The sequence below is a fragment of the Macaca fascicularis genome, chromosome 2, assembly GCF_037993035.2.
Source record: "Macaca fascicularis isolate 582-1 chromosome 2, T2T-MFA8v1.1".
NCBI lineage: Eukaryota > Metazoa > Chordata > Mammalia > Primates > Cercopithecidae > Macaca > Macaca fascicularis.
In genome coordinates this window covers 40,585,179-40,608,730 of record NC_088376.1, presented here as the reverse complement: position 1 = coordinate 40,608,730, position 23,552 = coordinate 40,585,179, and the positions used below count along the sequence as shown (strand labels likewise).

Here is a 23,552-nt window from a genome sequence, read left to right as displayed (position 1 = left end):
AGAAGAGTTGGAACCTAGAATTATAAGGGACAAGCCCCTCGCCCTCAGCTGGTACCCTGAGATGGTCAGTTGATAGCTGGATATCAGGCCTATACCATGAGAGGCACCAGGTGACATACTAAAGAGGAGCTGATTTAACAAGATACTTCCCATCACTGTGAATACAACCCAAGTGTTCCTCAATGTGTTTCTGTGCCTTGTTTTATAATTTTGTTTTATTTAAAATATATATATACAAACTGTATGTATACTTCAAAACATCAAGTTGTACATGATAAATACATATTTTATATGTCAATTTAAAATAAATAAATAGATTTGAAAAAATTAAGATACAATACAATTGACAGTTCTACAAATTTTAACACGTGGGTAGATTCATGCAACCATTATTACAATCAGGATGCAGAACAGTTCTAATGCCTCAAAAATTTCCTGGCGCAATCCATTTGTTGGCCACACCGTCCCCTAGTTCTCTACCCTCAGCAACCAGTGATCTGTTCTTCATCACCATACTTTTATCTTTTCAAGAATGTCACATAAATGAAAGAAATTTTGCTGGGTGAAAAAGTCAGTCTTGCCTTGTTTTATATTATTAAATAATAATAATATATATTTTTTAAAAAGACAGCAAGCCTTTTTAAACATTTGACACAGAAACTGAATACGAGGCAGTGAAAAGACACATTTGTAAACTAGACTTTTGTTTTTCCGTGCCCCCGTACAGACTTACCCTCAACTCTTTACAAAACTGCCTCTCCCAGGAAGTCTTCTCGAATTGATTCTTCCAAACAACTTTACTCTCTCGTTCTGGGCCTTGTCCCTTCACAATCTACTTCTCTCCTTGTCACTTTCTCAGGTAGTCAGTTCTGAGCATGAATTAAGCAGCACCACACAGGAAAAAGTGCATGTTCTCTGCAGACGCACAGATCTCAATATGCACCTGGGTCTGTAAGGACAGTGGGTCGGGTACTTAGTCTCTTGGATCCTCAAGGTAGAATCACTTTACCTTGAAGAGTTGCAGTAAATAGTAAAGATGGAATGAGAAGATGAACACAAAGCCCTGGCAGAGCATAGGCAGCCAACACACAGGCAGTCATTACTTTGAGCCACCAGTATTAATAGTGCTGCTTGTCCATCACAGTGCCCACAGACCATTCCACCAGAGGCTTCGCATGTGTACAGGCACAAAAACAAAAGCATTCAGTATCAAAAGACGGCCCAAAACAATGGACTAAATGTTTCCTTTTCTTATTCATTGTTCTGGCAGCATAGGGAAGTACAGCCTACATAAAGGTAGGCCCCAAATAACTTTTCTCTGCCACCGTCCCCTGTGTGACATTAACCATGGCACTTTGCTGTTCCTGGCCCTTGATTTTCTTTTTTTTTTTTTAATCTCAAATGGCAGAGTGACCTCAAAGCTCTCAAGTGTTTCTCTAAGCTCTAAAATTCTAAAACCCCAGGTAGGCCAGACATGGTGGTGCATGCCTGTAATCCCAGAATATTGGGAGGCTGAGGCAGGAGGACTGCTTAAACCTAGGAGTTCAAGACCAGTCTAGGCAACATAGTGAGACCCCATTGCTACAAAAATACAAAAACTGTGATGGCATATGCCTGTAATCTCAACTACTGGAGAGGCTGAGGTGGGAGGATAGCTTTAGCCCCGGAGGTTGAGGTTGCAGTGAGCTATGATCGCACCACTGTACTCTAGCCTGGGTGACAGAGCAAGGCCTTGTCTCAAAAAATATATAAAATAAAATGAAATAAGGCTCTGGGAGGCTGGACGGGGTGGCTCACGCCTATAATCCCAGCACTTTGGGAGACCGAGGTGGACAGATAGCCTGAGGTCGGGAGTTTGAGACCAGCCTGGCCAAAATGGTGAAACCCCATCTCTACTAAAAAAAATACAAAAAATTAGCTGGGCATGGTGGCAGGCGCCTGTAATCTCAGCTACTCGGGAGGCTGAGACAGGAGAATCGCTTGAACCCAGGAGGCAGAGATTGCAGTAAGCTGAGATTATGCCACTGCACTCCAGCCTGGGTAACAAGAGCGAAACTCCATCTCAAAAAAAAAAAAAAAAAAAAAAAAAAAAAAAAAAAAAAAGACTCTGGGTATGCACAGACCACAGCTTTAAAGTTTAGTAATTTCCAATAAGCTCTTTCCCCATTCTATCTGGGTTAAAACTCTGTTTTCTGACCCTGAAGGTGTGGACCAAACCCTCTCCCTTAGTTTGTTACTCCGCATGTCATTGGGTCTATATAAAAACTGAAGAGATTATTAAGTAATCTAGATTGTATAAACAATGAGTAAACAACTAATTTTTAAAACTATACAGGGGTTTCCAGCTTAAATATCATAGGAAAGGAAAAAGAGAGAAATCCGAATTAATAAAGTAGTCCACTAGTTTCTATCATGTAGATACAATTTAATAATAATACATGACACTTGTTACATTTTATAGGCATTTACTATGTGCCAGGAAGGCTGGGCACCCTGCATGTTATCTCATTTAATCTTCCTAACATATCTATGGCAAGGTGTTGCGATTGCCATTTTAATCCTCCTTTTAACTGAGGAGTAAACAAACCCCGAGAGAGGTAGGGTACATAGCCTATGGTTATGCAGGCAGTAAGTGGCAGAAAACTAGATGCAGCCAAATAAAGTGCAGGTAATTTCAGATCAGGAATTATATTCATTAGCATCACTAAAGGGAAGACAGTAGTCTCCAGGGATTGACTTTGTCCCCCTGAATTCTTAGTGTCAAAAAGGGCCTGAATGCAACTAGTACATCCTGACTATGGACCGAAGGAAAAGGGTGTAGAGGGAAAAGGAAGGGTAAGGGGCTGAGGTAAAGAGAGAGAGCGGAGACACTACAGTAGGTGAAGGGGGAGAATAAAGAGATGACGGATGGGAGGAGTCAGGCTCCCAGAGCAGGCAACTAACAGAGGCTGAAAATTTCCAAGTAGTCCTGGCTCTGGGAGAGAAGATTCAGGGAGCACAGAAAGAAGGAACAGGAGGCCTTCGAGGCTGTAATTATCTAACAGGACTGTGATGAAAATAGGAGTCAGGGAGCTGCTGAATTGGGGAACAGGGGGAGATGGATAATGTTTTCTCTAGCCTCATTGCCGAGAAACTCATTAAAATCTCCTTTCCATTTCCAACTCCTCAGTATCCAAAAGGCCAGTGTTTCTGAAACTGGAGAGATTTTCTTCTTTTCAGTATAACTGGGGGAAACAAATAATATACGTCAATTTAAAATTTTCTAAACCATTTCCCCTTCATCCCACCACATTGTGCTATGAAGAAAAGAAATAACCTTTTTAAATGATGGGAAAAGTGTAGCCACAGGGAGAGGGGGAAAAGGCTGGGGGTTCTCTTTGTATCATTTTTCAAAAGAAAAAGTATGATGTCGTTTTCAAGAGATGAACAGAATAGACCCTAAGCTGGTATTCTCATTTGCCATAAAAATATATGGAGAAAAGGAATCCTGAATTCAAAAGAAGATTTTTTAAAGGGGTGAAAAAAAATAAAGAAAATGCTCAAAATTATATCTAACATAATGGTACTTAAGTACTTCACAACCATTTTGTCCTTTAATCCTCAAAATAATCCTGTGAGGGCTTCAGGGCTATAATTACCTACGAAGACTACTTCAATATCGATTTTGCAGATGAGGTAAGTGAGACACAGAGAGGTTAAGCAACTTGCTAATGTTGGCATAGCTAGCAAGGAGTAGTTCTAGGATTTAGGCCCAGAAGGTCTGACTTTTAATACCCAAATGATTAGCCAGAATGCTAATCTGCATCCTCAAAAGAATGAAAAAGACAAAACAAATCCAAAGCAGAAGAATCCCAATGAATTACTTATCGTGCCAAGGTAAGACTGATGAAGGACATCAGGACCCTGGAGAAATGTATGTTGACTTCAGGAAAGACCGATAGAGATGCAAGAGATACAGGTCTAGAAGTGTGATAGAGTGATAGCAAGAATCCCAAATTGGGAAGGAAAAAAGATCTGAGTTTCAGGTCCTCTTCATATTGGCTTTGTGACTGTAGGTAAGCCACTTAACTTCCCAAAGCTCCAGTCTCCTCTGTAAAATAATACCTGAGACCAGGTAGTTGTGAGGACTGCTGTGAGACTGAGTTGACTGAATGGAAAAGCAGTGTTAGCTGGGTGGTGTTACACATAGTCATTAAAGCTGTGGAATACCCCAGGAGGTTTAGAGCACCTTGTAATAAACAAATAAACAAAATTAGCACAAGTCTGCAACAAAATGCGTGATTTGTTGGGTGCTTTTTGCTTTGCTTTTGTGTGGGTTAAACTCTTCCACTGGCTGGCTTTCTTTCCTCCTTTCTTTCTTTCTTTCTTTCTTTCTTTCTTTCTTTCTTTCTTTCTTTCTTTCTTTCTTTCTTTCTTTCTTTCTTTCTTTCTTTCTTTTTTTTTCTTTTACTGAAGGCTCCTTTGGAATCTGTGCTGCGAGTGACAAATCGGAGACAATGTGATATTGGAAACAATCATAGACTTTGACAGGCCACAGATCAAGAATTCAGTTCTCTGAGGCCATGACATGCTCCAAGTTGAAACAAACATCCGGGGAAGGCAGGCAGTTTGGGCAGTATGCAGCACCTGGACCCCGCCTGACTGAGGAGACTCCATTCCTTGACACTAGTGACTTACCCACAGTTGGACTGCTTATGGTTAGTGGCCTTTCCCTTCCCTTCCTGCTTTCTCCTGCCCAGATGACCTTCTTAAAGGATAGGCAGTCCCTGGCTCTCAAAACCCATTCAGGTCCTTCTTCCCTTAGAGCTCCTCCCATGGAAATGTGTTAGGTTTTATGCAATATAATTAATAGACTGAAGACAGTCTGAGTAACCAAGACAAGGTTTAGCACCACCGAGAAAGTGTTTAAACTTTATGAGAGAACCTGGTAAATCTTCATGCCCTCTACCCCCAAGAGATAGTGCTAATTGCCTGACAGTTATTATTTTTTTTTTTTAGCCTTTGAGAAAGATGATAGAAGGAAAGAGTACTGGGCCAATACCTAAAAGACTTAGGTGCTAGGCTAGGCTTTCCAGTTGTCAGGCTGTGTGACCTTGGAAAAATGGCATTACTCCTCTGATCTTCTCTCGTTTTCCTCAAGTGGTAAACTGAGCACTTTAAATTGGTGTTTTCCAAAGTAATTTGAGAAATTATCTCTGTTACAGAGGAATAAATTTAATTTTGATTATTATTACAAAAAATCTATTACAACAAAATTATGATTTATATACATTATTGCCTGGGATGAGCCTAAAGTGAAAAAGTGAGTCAATTTAAAGAAAAATCTAAAACTAAATAATATTATAGATGGATGTGACTAAAATTGTGACGGTGAAATTTGAAAGAACATCATAAAGGACCTTTAGTCCCTTACCAAAGGGCAGAGTCCAGGACGAGCATTCAGACATCTCTTCTGTTTTTCTACTTGGCAACCCCACTAGTTTGTCCTCCCATCCTTCGTCAGGTCTTTTTGTCAGTGTTTGTGAGAAACCTGCCCAACACACCTATCCAATGCTCTATAGTCCTTGGGTATAAAATTATAATTGGCACAAGTGATCATGTCATCCATTGCAGTTCACAAGTAAAAGTTTTAGTAAGACCAATAACATTTCAAATCATCTTTTAATTTTTATAAAATTATCAAATCTTGCTCACAGGTCTCTGGCCCTTAGTTCTCCAAGGACTCACTCTTCTGGCTCCACAATTCATTTTTTCATGTGACTTGTTAGGGATCATCTGTATTCCAGCTGAGGGTGGAATTCTAAATCTAGAAGAACGAGTAAACGAGCATGTTTCAGAGAAGCTCTATAAAAGTTGAGTCCAAAACAACTGAGAGGCTTTGGAAAGTCCCAATATTGCCTTAAACATAAATATTGTGATCAGTAACTTTTTATTTATGGCAAGCTTTGAACCTTCCAGAAAGATGCATCGAATGCAAACTATTATTAGCAGGGAAATGCAAAAGCCACTTCGTATTACATGATTTATACCCAACAGCTCAATGCAGGCTGAGCAAGCAAGAAACATTGTTCCTATCTCAAGGCAAAGACAGAGAGATTGGGCAGATTTGAAGAATCTAGTTTAGAAATTCAAGGGGATGATCAGAGTAATAGATTTACTAAACCCGATTAAGGGCAGGAGAACAAGACATAGGACTTTCAGGAATATTTTTTCTTTCCCTCCCAACATATTTACCTTCAACTGCTAAGCTGTGTGGTAAAGAAGGCTGCTCTGGAATGAGCATCATGAAATGGGTCTGGAAGGGGCTGGGGGCTCATTTGGTAGGTTTTGCAGGAAATCTGTGTCTGTAAATGTGCCTCTCATATGTGATAATTTGGGATCATCCTGGTGGTGTCCTGGTCCCTGGCTGTATCTGCAAGACTTAGAAGCAGTCAGTGAGACTTGGGATGATAAAGCTGACGCAGTGTGGGCTCAACTAGTAAGAGTTCAGTGACAGGAGATGTTGATCAGTTTGGATTCTGAATACTGTACGTCAAACTGAGACAGGGAGGGTGTTTCAGCTCCTCCCCCTTACCCTCCTTCCTTGGACTCTTCCTCAGCTGTGAATGCCATGGGTTCTTTGTTCCTTCCTTTAACCACCTCCAGTAAGCCTTTGATTTTAAAGACAGTAGTGGGAAGACAGAGAGCTTGGATATAGCAGCTCCGTGTGAGGTCTGTGAGCTCTTGGGTGAGTCACTTAATGTCTCTAAGCCTCACTTTCCTCATATCTGAAATTGGCAAAATAGTAGTACCTACCTAATAATGCTTTGGGGAGAATTTAACGGATAAAATACCTAAGGCACAAATTCTTTGCACAGAATGCTCAGTTAACAACCATCTGATAAGCCATGTGGCTCCCTCTTATTGCAAACAGAGTACATCTTTCCAGAGAATATGGAGACAAATCTTCAGAGTCCTGGAAAGAGATACAATGAATTAAAACATATTCCTGAAACACATTTTAATGAAAGAAAAAGCAATCTCATTTAATTCATTAGTTGAGATGATACCTAAACACTGTTAACAATGCTGGATTTTCTTTTAGTCATTGATTGCAGAGAAATCAAAATCTTACTCATTCGCATCCAGTGGACTATTTTACACCATTCCAGGCACAGTCGATGCCACTGGAAGTAAAATACAAGTTTCCTGACTTCTTTTTTTGCATCCAAGCCAGGACTTCGTGAAATGAATGGTCTGAGGCCTGGTGCTCAGCCTTGGGCTTTTGTGCCAGGCAATATCTCTATCAGGTTCCAGCAGACTTCCAGGGCTGGCCTGATGGCACTCCAGGTTTTTTGTCTTTAAGTATCATAGATTTCTCCTAGTAGGACAGTCAGAGCTTTTGATGCTGCCCTTTCTTATCAAGGGAAAGAATATATGAATGAAGCTGACACCATCAGTAGGGGACTAAAGGTCAATTATTAAAATTTTAATGATTAATTGACAGTGGCATGCCGATCCCTTCATCATCCCTTTCCTACCCTGCTTCATTGACAAAGGTGTGGAATCTTAGCATAGAGGGTCTGAATTCTTCTGGGGTGTAGGAAATTATTTGCTGTTCAGGAGAGTAAGGAATTTGAACCACAAGGGGTTGGCAAATGCATTAACTAATTAAGTTCTTTTCAACTGGTTTCCCCCTTACTAACTAAAGGAATACATTTTGACTTCCAGTTGAAACTCAGAGGATGACCAAAAGACAGAAATTAACGAATATCCTTTTTGGCCTTAATCCAAAGAACTGTTTTTCTTTCTGAATTTATCCTACTCTTGAGCCCTCCCCAATGAAGAAGAATGAAATCATAATGGCAATTTTCTTTCTGGCAACAGTTCATCACAAATGAAATTTACCTGTTTTCTTCCAGGTTGTCTCAAAAAAGAATGAGGGCTCTTTCTCTCAAGGGTTTGATGATTTCAGATGTCCGTCTAGAGCATAGGGAAGATAACCTAATTTCTGTTTCCATAAAAAATACCGGAAGACAAGAAGACAATGTTCCTGTGGAATGTCCTCTAAGAGCTGACATGGGTGGGAGGTCAAGAGGATGTCCCCCAAAAGGCAGAAGCTCTTGATTTGCCAAGAAAGCTTGAGAAGAGATCATCTGCAGAAGGATGAGGCTGTTGCAGAGAGACACTAATCATGAGACAAGGATTCATATTTTCTATGAAATATCTCCTTCTAAAATAAAAAATCCAAACCCACCTTCATTATCACTTATTTCATCTGTTTATTATAAAATGTTTTCAGGCAATGTTGCAGCATCTTCAATTATCTGCAAAGGAGCTAAGTTTGTTTGATTTAGACAGCAAATTGACCTCCCATCTGATTTCAATCCTTCCTACCAAATAGGTTGGCCATGAATGCTGCTGTAGTTGTGTGATACACTTTGAATTTCACCAAGCATGTGTTAAAAAAACTGGTCTGAGCCCCAGGTGTCAGATGAACCTGCCACAGCAGCAGAGAGGGAGTCATCTGTATTTATACCAAGTTTGTGTTCACATTAGCTCAGAGTATAACCGATATATACAAATACGTAAATGTCTCATTGTAAACTCAAAGTATATTCAGACAGAGAAAAGTTCAGCTCACCTTTTCTACAGATGACATATCTTCAGGCCTTCAGTTCTTTTCTTCTCAATTTAGTTCTCAATGATAACTCAAAGCAAATGAAGCCTTCTAACTAGGTATAATTATGACAAACACTGAAGAGCCCAGGAAGTAAAAGACAATGGTAAGAAACAATTCTAAAATGCCTTAAAGCTGCCCTCTCATCCAGCTGATTTATGTCATAAGCACTTGCTACAAATAAGTCTATAGAGTTTGAGTCAAAACATACATGAGACATTTTAACTTCTGCCCAAACTGTTCATCCTTCTGCCTCATGCTCAGTTTGGTCGATTAAAAGTTAGGTGAGTAAGAAAATGGATTACCACAGTGAGAGAAAGTGAGGCCAGCAAGAAACAGGCATGACAAAGAATTATGCTGATAATTTATGAAGACCTAGAAAGAAAATTTCTGAGTCATCAATAGTATTTACAGGTTAAAAAAAGAAGAAAAGAAAAGAAAACTAAACAAGAGGAGGAAAAAGGGATAAGACAGAAAAAAAAAAGGTTGAAGGAAATGGTCTTCAGTCTGGAGAAGATTCATCCTGTGAGAATGCATTGCTGTCTTAAACAATGTACTGTTTTTCTTACTTATGAAAACCAGCATCAGATGCTGGTTGTTGGTCTTGTCCTTGCTTAGGTCTATAGGTCTCTAGTCATTCATTTGCGTGTCATTGAAAGAGGGGATGACACTATATTACCCCTTTATTTCGGAGAATATGGAGGAAATATCTGTCATACTGGTCATCAATTTTTATTTCAGGAAAAGTAAAACCTATTCTTATGTAATCTTCTCTAGCACTTGGAAGCTCCTCAAATGACTGCCCCCCTCATTTCTTTGTTAATATATGCAAATTTTACTATACATTTATTTGGACCTGGAAACTTCAAACATAAAAGATTTGATGTTGCTCATACCTTGAGCAAGCAGGAAATCCTTAGGGAAATGTGAACTAGTTCATACTTATGACAACAGCTGTTTTAATAAAACAATGAATTATTGACCCAACATCTGACTCATCTTTTGCTGCATTTTTTATGTTACAGGAAGGTTTATAACTAATAAATTTCTTTGTATTGCATGCATATCTTATGAAAAAATAATTGCATATCCTTTGCATATATTCTTAACCACTGGCATGTTGTATGTACTCGAACTGCAGCAGTAACGAGATGTGAATATGGGTAAAATTTTGTTCTACAATCATAAAACATAATGCTGAATTATTAGGGGGTAATTATTTAACAACAATGACAAAACCTTCTCTCTTTACTTATCTTTACCTACTTCATCTTAATCTCACATTATTTTTTAAAAGAAAACTTCATTGCATATTCTAGCAAAGTCTATTGGTAGGCGAAGGTTTAACAGAGCCAGAGAGAATGTGCAAGGAGTGAGAAAGTGAATTGATGGATGGATGGTTAAATGAATATAAATGAACTGACACCTTTACAGGAAAATAACATTTCTTTTCTTTTTTTATTCTATAGATCAGTGGGTTTTGTATCTGTAATTCTTTCATATCAGCAAAGAGGAAATAAACTCTCATGTAAATCATTTTCCCCCCATCTGTAGCATATTAAAACCATGCCTTTTTTTTTTCTTTTAAGCAGACTCTTTTTTCCCTATTTGCTTATCAGTTCATCCACCATTACATTTTAAATGAAACTGCAAGACCCTTGTCCCTCCCCCAAATTTCAGCCTGATGTAGGAAAGTGGAAAGCAGACTTTTCTTGCTTTAGAATAGTGACCTAGATTCAATTACAGATAGACCCAGAAGAGAGAAGTGACACCTCACAATTTTCTTAGAGGTCTTGAAAAAATTAGAAATCTCAAAACAATACTTAATGGGAAAGAATCTGTTTATTTCTCCCCATTTGCCATCTTATTTCTTCTCTGCCTTAATTGCATTGCTTTGGTCCATTTAATTGTTCCTGGTATAACATCACAATAGGTTTGCCGCGGGATATTTCTGAATCATAAAAACGGGCATTTCAAGGAAATTTCTGAGTTTGGCTTTTGAGGGTGGGTGTCTATACACAGAGTATGTGTAATTCTGCAAACTGAACCCAGATAAGATGGGGGAAAAATCTCTTAAAAGGCACATTTCCCCTTGCAGCCTTTAAAAAAGCAAACAAATTACATTAATAAAGTACACTTATTATAATTGCACTGCAGACAAAGCACTGAACGGGGAAAGGGGGTGTATATATTTTACTGTTTTCCCAATTACTGTAGAAAAATGTGGTCAAAAGAAATAGAGGGAAGAACCCTGTGATTCTGCTTATTGACTTTTATCACTAAATTAAGCATATAAATGACCTGAGCGGGTGGCTTGGTATATTAAATTAAAAAAAGAAGAACAATGATTCTCTCTTCTTTTTCCCTCCCTCTCTGATCTCAGCCTGAAAGGAGTCTCCGAGAGATAAGAAAGATGGGATTCGGTCCTCGCTACTCGGGTGGGTCCTGCTTACCGCGAGCGGGGAGGCGGTTGCCTTCCGTGCAGGATTTCCGTTGAGGGCTCACAATAAGCGGTCTCAAGCGGGGGACCCCCGCCACTTCCACGGTCCCTCAAACAAAGAAAGAAGCCAAAGTCGGCTGTCCCAAGACCAATGTAAGCGCTTAGGAAGCTTTGAGACGCTTTAGGGAGAGGAAGGCTGCTGTGGGCAGGTGTGGACACCTCAGCCCTCGCGGCAGGTTTGGAGCCGCCCAGCGTAGGAAGAGGGCAGAAGTGGGCTCGCGTCTATGCGGGTATTCGAAGTGAAAAAGAGCTGCAAACGGCACAGAAGTCCGGGGGCTAGGCGCAGGAAAACAGAGCAAGGAAACTGCCTTAGCTCTCAAACACTGCCTATGGAGGGGTGTTCCCCGGAAGATTATTCTAGATCCTATGAAAGAGGTCTCCACTGGGCGCTGGCCACGGCATTGGGGATGTGGGTGTGCGCCTGTTCTGAAAGAAGGGTCCCCCAGGCCGCGCAGGGGAACGCAGGAGACGCCTGTCCCCGGGGGAACCAGCGGAGGATTGTTTCATTTCAAAGTGAAAATCTGCAGGCTTTGGGAAACGATATTCAAAAAAGTATATAATCTCCATATGCCGCTCAATGGAGGATCCTCATAATTTACAGCGGCAGATAAGGCTAGAGGGTGTAATAAAAAATCTGAAGCCCTCCCCTCCCCCCTCGCAGCCTCCCCGGAATTGCACCTTGGGCAGCGGAGCAGAATCCGGAATGTGAACTTCTCCCGACATATGTTTCCCGCAGATAAGTAAACAATCTGGACGTGAAATGGAAATGGTAATTAATGCAGTAATGCTGTTACACCTCGAGTGTGCAAATCCCATTGACTCGCCGCACCACGGGGGGTGCCGGGCGTACGGGGACCGGTGGCGTGCGCCCAGGCTGCCCACTCCCTCCCTCCTCTCTCCCTCCTCCCTAGGTCCCCGGGCGGGGCGTCCAGAAATCCCGCAGGGACGTGCCCGGGCTGCAGGAAGCAAGGAGCTGCTTAAGCAGGGTTCGGGACTCCCGGCTGTCGGCCCTTGGAGGACTGGGCGGGTGCTCTGCCTTTGCCTCGACAGCCGCGCCTCTCACCCACCTCCCTCAGTTATCACCGCCGCGCTAGCGCTAGCAGGGCCTCCTCGGGGCTCAGAGGTGCAGCCCTGCCCTGAAGCACCCAGGAGAGCCTGAGTTCTCCTACTGCGAGCAGCCGGCGACAGAGGCCTGGAGGCAGAGGGAACCCCCAAACTTAGTGCGGCTGGTCGCCCTGAGTGCGGCTGTCGGGTCTTTCCTCTCCCCTCTGTTCCGGGGCCAAGTGCGGCCGGGTGTCTGGCAGAGTTTTTCTGAAGTTTCTTTCCATCCTCGCACCGAAAGCACTGATCGTATATGAACTGCTTCTCTTACGGACCTGAGCGGAAAAGTTTGGAAAAACCCACTGCCCGCCAGAGTAAAGCAACTTCTCCACTTTGTAACAAAGAGGAAACTTGAGGCCTCCTTTCAGCCTTTGTCCGGCCTGGGCACCCGCTCCCTTCCTCAACCCAGACCCAATGCTTCGGCTTTTGGGGGGAATTGGGGAGGTTGCCTAGCGCAGGGATTCGAGCGAAAGGATGCAGAATCAGGGGAGGCAGCCAAGGGATGTCCCCGACCCGCGGCCCTTCCCGCTTCCGAAGAGAACAGCTTGTTCATCCGACCCCAGAGGCTGGACAGGAGCCTGAGGATGACGGCTCTGAGGGACCCAGGGCCAGGGGCTGGGCTAGGAAGGGAGTAGCGAGGCCCCCTCTTCCCTGACTTCAGGCTCCTTCTTAGTGTGAGAGCCGGCAACGCCCAAGCCCCGGGACCTGGGCGCACACACAGAGCCGGGATTCCGCGGCGCCCACCGAGAGTCTCTGGTTTAAAGTAGAAGCCCCAGGATTTCTAGCGCCCCCATCCGCCATCAACTTCTTTATTTTCTTAATTACTCTGCCGTGGCCCAGCGCCTGCGCTTCTGGTTCCAGGCCAATGCCCATCCCTGCAGCGTCAGGAAAGAAATCAGCCCAAGTAGCTCTCCCACTGCTAGGTCCACTAGAGCCTAGGAGGCAGGGCAGGGCAGGGCAGGACAGAGGCCAGGAGAACATGCCCCTCGGTGGAGGCAGTAAACATGGGTCCCGGCTGTCCTGCACTCAAATCTAACGGGCCCCTTCTGTCCCTGTGCCTCTTCCTCTAGCACTCACACACAATCCACTCAGCAAATAAAGAGATGAGAGTTCTTTACACAAATCTTGTGACTTAGGTGATACTCAAATTCAAATGGTTTGAAATTCATTGTCCACTTGAACAATGGTAACAAGGCCTGAGCTGGGGAGGAGATGAAGGAAACAAGAGTGCTGGTACCACAGCTCGCCAAGTTTCCCGGGCCCTGGCAGTCTCGGATCTCTCCAGAGAAGCTGACCTGGCGGGACACACTTCACTAAATGGTGAGCTGTGATCAAAGTCCCTTGGCCCTAGTCTGACGGAAACATCATCCCGCTTTGGTTCACTGGAGATTCCTACAGGTTAGCTCGCTCCAGTTCCAAAATGCAAACGTTAAGGGGGTCTCAGATGTCAGTTACTCACACCTCAGTGTAATTTACTCAAAGTAGCTGGTCTTTTCCGTCTTTAAAGTCAGCGGGCCTACGGAAATTAATATTTAAATAGTAAAACTCCGAAACTGGAAGGGAATCAAAGATTTTGGGAGTCGGATCCAAAACCGAGAGGTGCATAAAAGGCTGACGGAGTTCTGGGAATGAGGGAGGCCAGAGGCTGAAAGGGACCAAGAATGCCGCATCTCTCAGAAGATGTGGCCAGTGTACCCCTGAGCCAGACGGCAGCCAAGGTTTAAGAAAGCAAACCTAGGTAAAACCCAAACAACTGTGCTCCTGCCGCGCCGGCGCCAATGGCTGCCACCCCAGCAGCATGCTGTTCAGGTCTCTGCTGTCCTAGGGAACACCCAGCAGAGGAGCGACGACGCTGAACGCGGCATGTATTTGGGTCACTTTTGGCGGGGAGAGGGGTCCCGGGGAAGCAATGAGAGCAGCAGGTGAGAGGTCCAGGCCCTCCCTGCCAATCCCGCTCGAGGGAGGCCCAGGCTGCCAAGCGAGAGAAGTCTGGGGCTCCCTGGCTGCCGGACTCGTGCCTAACGCAGAGAGATCTGCAGAACCTCCTCCTGTAGGACCACCGGCGCCCCGCGCAGCGCCGGAGTTCGGGTTCTCCGGATGTCAGGAGTCTGTCCAGGGCAACTCTTGGCTGCTCTTTGCTGCGCTACGCGCGCTCGGGAGAAGCGGCTCTTCTCCACCCCGGGCGGGCGGGGCGCTCCTCTCCCTACAGGTTTGCTTTAATGATTTTCTTGAAAGAAAGAGACAGTTGTGAGCAAACAGGTTTGACAGGGACTGCTGCCCCCCACACCCCCCAGGGGATTTCTTTTTGTCTGCGCCTGACTTCAAAGTCAGTAATCGGCCCCTGTCAGCGGCGTGACGAGAAGGATTTTGGCTGTTTGTTAGGGCGAGTCGCGGCCGCGCACCTCGGCGGACGCTCAGCGGCCCTCGGGGCAACGGAGGCAAAGCTGAGGCAGGCCCTTGCGGGGATGGGGGTGGGGGGCGAGGTTGGGACTAGGTCTAAGGAGGGCAGATGGCTGGGGAAGGCCAGTCTGCGAAGGAAGGAAACGAAGTGTGGTGGCCAAAAACCGCCGGAGTCAAGTCTTTGACTTCAGGTCCCAGGACCCGAACTGGGCCCCCCGGCTCTTTGCAGGCTGGAAAGAGGTCTCAGTCAGCTCTGAGTGAGGCCGCAGATCCCTGAGCGCCTCTCTGCTACAGCGCACCCTAGTTTCCTAGTTCCCCATCTAAGCCCAAGATCCGGCCAACCCGGGACCCTGGTTTCAGTTTTCCAGCTTCACCCACCGCCCGAGGCCTTTGCCCCTCGCACTTTGCCCCTCGCACTCGCCACGTGCCCCTTTCCAGCCTAACCCTTCAAGTTTGCTTCAGGTGGGGTCGTGGGCGCCAGGTTCTTTCTCCAGCTGGGGTGTTCTGTTCGCCCAGGGCGCTCCCGCGCTGGGATCTGCGGGGAGATACCCAGACCCCTGTAAGCTTCATCTTAGGAGATGTTAAGGGACACTGAGCTATGGGGGCTATCAGAGCGGCTGACAGGACTGTCAGTTGGGGTTATATCAGAAAGGAAAACCGTGGCTCCTCCGTCCCAGGCCTCCTGGGCTTCCTAGGGGGTGGGAGGAGGGGCCTTCCCTAAGCGCCCAGGGCCCCCAAACCGGACGGCCACCAGAGGCCAGTCACTTCCTAATTGTCTCGATTTGTAAGAGGGTTTTGTAATGCTAAGTAAGCGTGGCGCAGCCAGCCCGGCCTCCCCCTACACCTCCCTCAGCCCGCCTTTGTTTACCTTCGCCTGATCGCTCATTTATTTATCTATCTATTATTTATAGGCGTCCTCTCCTATTCAGCGCCCGTGTATGTTAATTGTGTTATACCATTTAATTCTAACATCGGTCTCAAAAGAGCTCTTAATGAGAAAAGCATATACAACATGGATCACTTTGCTATTCAGCTTAGCCAGATGGACAACTGCTAACTTTTTTTTTTTTTTAAATAATGAAAATCCCCCTTTGACAAAGGGGCTCGGTTGAATAGGCTCCAAATATCACCTCAAACACTTCTAATTGTTTTGAGGACAATATGCTAATCCGCGGATTTCGGCTTTGGTGTCTGTTGACAACGTTTCCCGTGCACTTCGAGCCACCGACTCCTTTGGAAACAGCAGAGGCAAGCGCACAAATCTCTAAACAGCAGCAGAAAGCCGACAAACCTCTAGGCGGTCCCACCTCCCACCCCGTAGCATATCAAAGCCAGTGGGAAAGGCGCGCAAATTAAGGAAACCCACGCGTGAGCGCGGCTTTGGGGGTGAGACTCCAAGACCGAGGGTGGAAAGCACCCTTCGATTTTGAGAACACATTCCAAAGAGTTTTGCTGGATGACACCGGAGGGTCCTTTCTCCTCAGGAAAGACAATTATCTTCAAGAAAACATTCACCCGGAGGGGAAAGAAATGGGCTGTTTTCCTTATTTAACATCATGGGCTGCACTGTTATTTGATTTTTTACGATTTTTAAAAACTCCTTGCCCGAGTCGTGACAATGTCGCCTTCCTTTTCCCTTTGCTCCGCAGGGTCTCAGTAAAAAGCGTTCGACAGTCTGGGGCGGGGACCTATGGCACATCTTTCTGCACTCCTTAGACTTTTATTTTTTAACTTAGGAACCAGTATCAAGCCCCGAATCCCCAGAAGAGTGAGCAGCAGAGTTTCCAAACACCTAAAAAGGCAAAATACCTGATTCCCCCAGTCTTCTCCCATGCTTTGAATTTAAACATCCACTGCAGGACTCGGTGTTCAGCGCGCAACTGGTTCCCAGGAGACTCGGTGCTTCTCCCCACTGCTTCAGCGTTTGGGTTTTTAAAAAGTAAACTCACCCAGATCTCAGCGGTCTGGGTCGGCCTTTGACTTAGTTCATTCACTTCTTGAAGTGGCCTGACCCTTTTGGGAAGAATGGGGGGAGAGAGTGAAGTCCCAGGGAACGATACCTTTATCTAGACTCTAAAGGCAAAAAGCAATCTCCAGGGCGCATTCCGGACAGATCCGAAACTCTAGGCCCTTCTACACCCAACCCGCAGACCACCAAGATGGGCCAACGGGGGGCAGCCACCAGCCATCACTGCTTAGATTCGCTCTATGCACTTTCAGCATCCCCGCACCCGACTTTCCAGCCCCTCCAACCTGGCTCCTGACTTCAGATTTTAGGCACATCAAAGGTTACTTTTTTTACAATGACAGATTGTCTTTATTCAAAACGTCTTTGTTCAGGAAATGAACAGAGTAACGAGGTAAAATCCTTCTAGGTACATTTCCAAGACATCGTCAAAACATTTGTGACCATTTAGGATGTTTTTGTTCTTTTAATTTTTCGTTCACCTTCTACTTCCTGACTTCATAACCCGACATTCTGTCTAAAAGTAAACTTAGGTCTCTAGAAGCACTGCTTTACACAAAGTAAATAACCATTAGGTCCTTTTTGTTTTCCCTTTAAAGAAGCAAACACTATCATAGCATAGTTTTAAATAGAAATGTTTCCCTTTCTGTAGTTTAAAACTTTGAAGCCTTTCCCCCCCATACATGAAGAGCAAATGGCTCCTAGTTGTGTCTGATGGCAAAACATAGAGACACAGCTAACTCTTTTCTTCAGGGGACAAAAGGAAAAAATATGTGCATATTCTAGATATAATATCAGAATCTGGGAGTTCAGAGTCCAAAGCCTATCCGAGGAGAGTGAAGGGGACATAAATAAAGCAAAACTGCCTACTTTTTTGTCCAAAGGGGGTACAGTCGGAGATTTGTTTTGGGAGAGTCGGGATAGGGGCAGCTGTGCAGCTGTCATAACGTTTGCAAGTTTCCGGCACCTGTCTGCGCCTCGGGTCCGGGAGGACGCCCCTCCCTTCCCCCTGGAAGAGAGAGGAAAAGTCTGGGTGGTGTAAGGGACAGCGGCAGGGCTGACCCCGGAGGCGTCTGCAGGACAGGGCTAGGCTCAGAGGACAGGGTGCAGACCCGGCTTTCAGACCACCCCTCAGGTCCGGGCCGGGCTGGGGGTTACATGGCGGTAGCATGGGCTGACGAATAAGGGTCTATGCCAGTCTTGGTCATGCCTGGGAAGAGGATGTAGGCGACGGGGGGCTGCAGGGTAGAGGCAGACCAGGCGGTACAGTTACAGGGCACCACGTAGCCAGGGTTGGTGGGGGACGGGTGCGTGTGCGTGTGCTGGCTGGGGCAGCTGAGGCTGCCGAAGGCGCCGTTCTGGTAGCCCAGGGTGGACGCGTAGGGCAGAGCGCCGGTGGCCAACGTGTGGGGCACTTCGCCCATCTTCTGGATGGCACTCGAGCTAAACTGCGCGGGGTCCAGCAGGGAGTAGGGCGCCGAGGCCGGCGGCAAGAAGGCCCGGGCTTTCTCGGGCGCGCTCAGGAGGCCGTCGGAGGCCCCCACGGGCAGGCCGGCCGCCTTGAGCGGGTCCGTGTCGCCCAGGTAGGGCAGGGGGAAGACATACCTGTCCTTCTTGAGCAGGTTCTTGGGCTTGCGCCGCGGTCGGTACTTGTAGTCAGGGTGCTCCTTCATGTGCTGGGCACGTAGCCGCTTGGCCTCATCGATGTATGGCCGCTTCTCTGCCTCGGACAGAAGCTTCCATTCGGCGCCTAGGCGTTTGCTGATCTCCGAGTTGTGCATCTTGGGGTTTTCCTGGGCCATCTTGCGCCGCTGGCCCCGGGACCATACCATGAAGGCGTTCATGGGCCGCTTGATGTGGTCTGAAGGTTTGGACATGGTCCCGGCGGCTAGGTGGGTGGGGGTAGGGAGTGCAAAGGGTTCTGCAGACGAGCCTGGGCTCGGTTGGCCGTCTGCCTGTCCGTCCTGAGCCGGGGTTCTGCGCTCCCCTCGCCTTGGCACCGCTGGGGGGAAGCCAGAGAGAAGCGCTGACCCCACAAAGTTCAGCTGATCATGCCAGTCCCGGCACCCAGGCAGCCCCGGGGGAGCGAGTGGGGTCAGAAAGGGTGGGGGAGGAGAGGGCGATCGGCCGGGGGGCTTCAGGCACCAGGGGCTGGGGCCCAAGTATCGGAGTCCCGGGGATTAAGCGGCCAGGTAATTTTTTGGCTAGGGCAAGAAGCTCCTCCTTCTTCCCTTCTCCACCTTTGCCTTCTCTACTTCCCTTCTCTCCTCTTGCGTCTCCAGTCGTGGCTCCCCCCTCCCGTGGCTTTCTCGGAGCTGCCGCGCCTAGCGCTGCACCTGGCTGAGAATGCGGGGAGGCTGGTGAACGAGAGCCAAAAGCGGCGAAGTTCAAAGGCGAGGTGGGCCGGGACTGCACGCACTCTGACATAAGCGCGGGGCGGCGACTCCCCAACCTGGGCGCCAATCAGCAGCAGAGAAGCCGAGGGGGCGCACCTGCCAACACGCCGGTGCAAGAAAGAGGGAGCGCGACTGGTGGGGGCGGGGAGAGGTGTGAGGGACCGAGGCAGAGAGAGGGCTAGAGCAGAGCGGCTGGCTCAGGACTGGGGACTTGGGTTCCACATTGTTTCCTGCACTGTCCACAAATAAAACGGGTTCCACATTGTCTCCGGCACTGTCAACAAATAAAACTCTTCCGCGCCTCCTGTTTCCTTTCCCGGTGGTGAAAGAGAATTAGGGCTTGGAATACAAAGGCCCGGGGAAGGGACAGCAAAGGGAGCGAGGCGAGAGCTTGTGTTGACAAATAGGACAGCCTTGCCACGAAATGCAAGGACAGCACTTTCCCCTCTTGTCAAAGATCCTTGGAAGAGAAAAAGAACATAGCACGCTCAGGGTAAAAGCGAAATAAACTTTACGCGCCCCACCCTCGGCGGTCCTTTGGCAGTGTTCTCCCGGGAAGCCCCTGCAACTCGGCATCCACCCCTGCCCCAGGATGCGGCGCCTGGGCGTAGCGCTGGGACCCTGGGTGGCTGAGCAATGTTGTCTGACCTGCTTCCGGAAGGCCTCGCGTTAGGCAATGCAGAGATTTCGAACCCTGGTTGGTGAGCCCTTAAAAGCACTACGACCTGTTCTTCACTTTCGGGGCGGGGGTTGGGCTGAGATTTCTAATGCAGTTCCCATTTATGTTATTATTATTTAGTGTCTTTAAACCTCCAACTTTTACTCCACAAATGTTCATACCGTAAGAACAGCCTGGAGGCTGGGAATGGGGCTCTTCCGGGTGCCCCTTCTGCAGCGGCCCTAGAGCGGAGTCTCACGATGTATTTGCAACCAGGGTCGGTTTGTCCCTGGGCGCCTTTTTCCACCCAGGGAGGCTGCGAGACTCGTTTCTTGCGTCAGATGAGCATTCTTCGGGTAAAGGGGACGAAATAACCCGCAGAGCCAACCTGCGCGCCTGTTTCCTTTGAATAATTGCCTGCCCGATGTGAAATGCCCTTGGGGGAAATATTTATTAAACGCAAACCATTGTCCCAGGCCCGGCGGGACCTGAGTGTGCTCCAGGCTTATTGGCTTTTGCACCAGCCTCTCTTGGGAGGACCGGCCAGAAACGCGCAAGGCTCTGTTGGCTCTGAGGGGCTAGGAGCGCGGGAGGGTGACAGGGAATGAGGAGATCGGAAGGGAGGGTCTTTCTCTCGCATGTAGTGTATCAAGTTTGAGGAGAAGACTTTGCTTCCCCTTCCTAAAATTAGAAAGATGCGTGGCATTTCTCACCCTTGGTGCACTCTTCAGAGAGGTGGGCAGTATCCCCATTTTACAGATTAGGAAACTAAGGTTGAGAAAAACTAGGTGGTTTGTCAAAAGTGACTCCCGGAGTGATGCCTGACGTATAGGATTTGAAAATTCCTATTTTTGTCTCCATTCCACTTGACGTCACGTCTAGGAATTTCATGGCGCTGCAGCCCAATGTGGAACACTTGATGAGACTATTGGGGCAATCGACACCTGCCATGCAGATAAACCACCCTGGAAAGACTGATCCTGCGCTTGATTTGCTTAGCCATGGGCTCCACCTCCAAGGGCTGGCAAACAGGTGCACAGTCTTTACATTCTTCCCAACCCCAGCTCTGGCCTTTCTCCAGAGCCTCAATCCAGCCCTCTAGCCCTGTTTTCTCTGCAGGAAATTTCATTTAGCTTAGGGTGTCAGGAAGCAAATGCACTTTTCAGCCCAGTCTGGAAAGGGTTTCCAAGCGTCGCTGGCAACCCCGACTCAGGTCTGACCAGCGGTGCGCTGTGTTCAGAGCCAGCCAGGGATAAGAGATTCAGGAACCACCCAATTCTAATTCTACTGGGTGATCCCGACGGCTTTGGGAAGGAATGAGAGAAATACTGATATCTGCAGCGAGATCCAGCGTTCGGAGGGGACCTGCCAATCTCTTACTCTAGAACCCCCCAGGGGACACCAAACGCACACCTAAAGGTCTGGGTGAATGCAAACCAAGCTCTTGAAAATTACTCAGCAAGGGGATCTGGCACAAGGTCCTACATCCTTCCTCTCCTCTGAGTTTCCAGGACAATCCTTTCCAGTTGCCCGGAGGCAGTTCGGGGCAGGCGAGCACCTTCCTGCAATTCCTCATATTTCCTTCTCCTCAAACGCCCGAACTCCTCTCCAAGCTTCTTGTGTTCCGCCTTGGGTCGCAATCCAAAAGCTATTCGCAATGCGGAGCGGAGTGATACGAAGGGCGTTCGATGGTGGGCAGGGCGCCAGCTGACCTCCCGACGTTTCAGAGACCCCGGTTGCCTTGTCCAGCTGCACTGACCTAGGAGGGAGCCAGCATCTGCGCTGCGCGTCTTGGCCTTGAGACAGGAACTCGGCGCGGGGAGGGAACGCAGGGTTGAGGGCTGCACCTTCCAGGCCTCGCATCAGCTTGTCTCCTAGGCGAACTGCAAAGCCACGCACGCCCCTTACGCAGTACGGTGACCACCGGTTTATTTAACACTCTTAGAGCTGGGGCGGGCACAGGAGTTCCCGTGATTCTGGGATCTGGCCTGGTGCTGTCTCCAGCAGGTGCCCCTACTGCGCTGCGCTGTCCCTTCACGCTGTGCCTCTCTGACCGGTCTAGACAACCCGGTAGCACGTCCTGGAGACATTATCCCTCAGGAGAGTCAGCAACTTCGGTCACCACCAGAACATGCATTAGGACAGAGGTTGCTTAAATGCTCCTCCTGCCTTGTCCGCAGCCTGAAGTTTGGCCCCAGGCTACCAGTTCATTCTCCAGGGCTGGAGATGTCCCTTGGATGAGGTCTTTCCGCTGGCACATTTGCCTGGAGAATCTGTGCATACTTTCAGTACACAGCGCAGCTACTCAAGGGCCGCTGCGTGCCGGCCTTAGCAAGGTGTCGGAACCCCCAAGCAGCAGGGATTATGTCAGGGAACCGTCGCTGTTTCCCAGAAGTGAAGGAAGAGGCCTCAAAGGGCAACGACCTAATCTGCTTCTCTCCGGGCTTTTCGCCTCCCACCAGGGCGCATAGCGTCCAGGATGCGCTTTCCTCTTTTCTGGCTCTGGGCCTCTCCTTTCACGCAGCTCCTTCGCGTACCTCAGGTATCAGTACAAGTCTCTCACTGCCTATGGGGAGCCTTTTCTGTTTCCTGGGCTGGGCTAGGACCCCTCCTAGGCTCTCACTCTCACACTTCCATTTCAAGCCCTGTTCCCCAGCCTCGTGCGGGTCCCTGTCGCAGTCCGTGCAGTCCACCAGACTTCGAGCTTCTCTGGGACGTGGCTGCGTGTTATTCATCTTGGGTTCAATTCCCGCATAATTCCAAGCGCAGAGAAGACGCTTAGTAAAGTTTCCTCTGCCCAGGCCCAGGTGGTTTTTCCCGATAGGTCTTTCCCCGCCTTGCAGCTGCAGGCACGGGACCCGAGACACAGCGTGGTAGAGCCAGACACCGCAGTCTGGGGCCCCGGAGACCTGCACCCACCTGCCTTGCCACAAGGCTCCGCCCCACCCTCCTGCCTCCTCCTCTCTGGTGGGCAGAGGTCACCACTTCAAGGCCTCTGGGGCTTGGGAACGGTTGAATGCTGAGAGGAAGGCGCACAGAACGTGGCTTAGAGAACACGGTTGGGGACGGACTGAAAGGAGGGAACTGGCTGTGCGTCTCGAGCTCCAATGGCTTTCCGAAGAAGCCGGAAGAGTCACCTGCGTTCAGAGGGCCCGGGATGCTTGGGGCTTGCTGGCACCAGTTCTGCCCGCTCACTGTGGCCACTGGAAGATTTTGGTGAGCAAAGTCGCAGGTGCCTGTTGCGGAGAGCCTGAGAGCAGCTGGGGCTTCAGCTCGCATCTGACAGGGAGCGCCAGCGCACCCAGGTGTTTAGAGACAAAAGAGTTAATCCGGCCCACCCCCAAGTGTCCACAACCCAGAAGCAAGCATTGAGGTGAAAAAGTGATCCCAGGAAATAAGACTCTTTGTTTAAATCATAAAGTTTTAATTTTTTAATTATAAGTTCTAGGGTACATGTGCACAACATGCAGGTTTGTTACATATGCATACATGTGCCATGTTGGTTTGCTGCACCCATTAACTCGTCATTTACATTAGGTATATCTCCTCATGCTATCCCTCCCCCCTTCCCCACCCCACGACAGGTCCCGGTGTGTGATGTTCTCCTTCCTGTGTCCAAGTTTTCTCGTTGTTCAATTCCCACCTATGTGTGAGAACATGCGGTGTTTGGCTTTTTGTCCTTGTGATACATAAACTTTTAATTTTTATTACCCAAAGTATCTTTAATGTTTGGCACCTCTGATTCCCTCTACCCTGTTCTCCGCTGCCCACCGTTTTCTATTTTAAAATTCAGAGACTGTATGTATCCCGCCTCTAGAGAGTGCTCAGAGCATCCAGAGCTCTGGTCTTATTAAGACATTTCTTGGTAATTT

At 47.7% G+C, this 23,552-nt stretch overlaps 1 protein-coding gene and 1 long non-coding RNA gene across 2 annotated transcripts; both read right to left on the bottom strand.

The window, feature by feature from the left end:
* Positions 1–2,404: 2,404 nt before the first annotated feature.
* LOC102125441 (uncharacterized) lies at positions 2,405–11,328 on the bottom strand. The gene is made up of 5 exons (XR_006695926.2): positions 11,113–11,328; positions 8,624–8,710; positions 7,888–7,962; positions 6,834–6,955; positions 2,405–3,224 (listed from the first exon to the last, which is right to left on the bottom strand). It is a non-coding gene; the product is annotated as an uncharacterized lncRNA (long non-coding RNA).
* A 5,625-nt stretch (positions 11,329–16,953) lies between these two features.
* On the bottom strand, positions 16,954–19,005 carry SOX14 (SRY-box transcription factor 14). The gene has a single exon (XM_045386931.2). The coding sequence runs from the start codon at positions 18,501–18,503 to the stop codon at positions 17,781–17,783; it is 723 nt and encodes a 240-aa protein (XP_045242866.1). The 5' UTR covers positions 18,504–19,005; the 3' UTR covers positions 16,954–17,780.
* Positions 19,006–23,552: the final 4,547 nt, after the last annotated feature.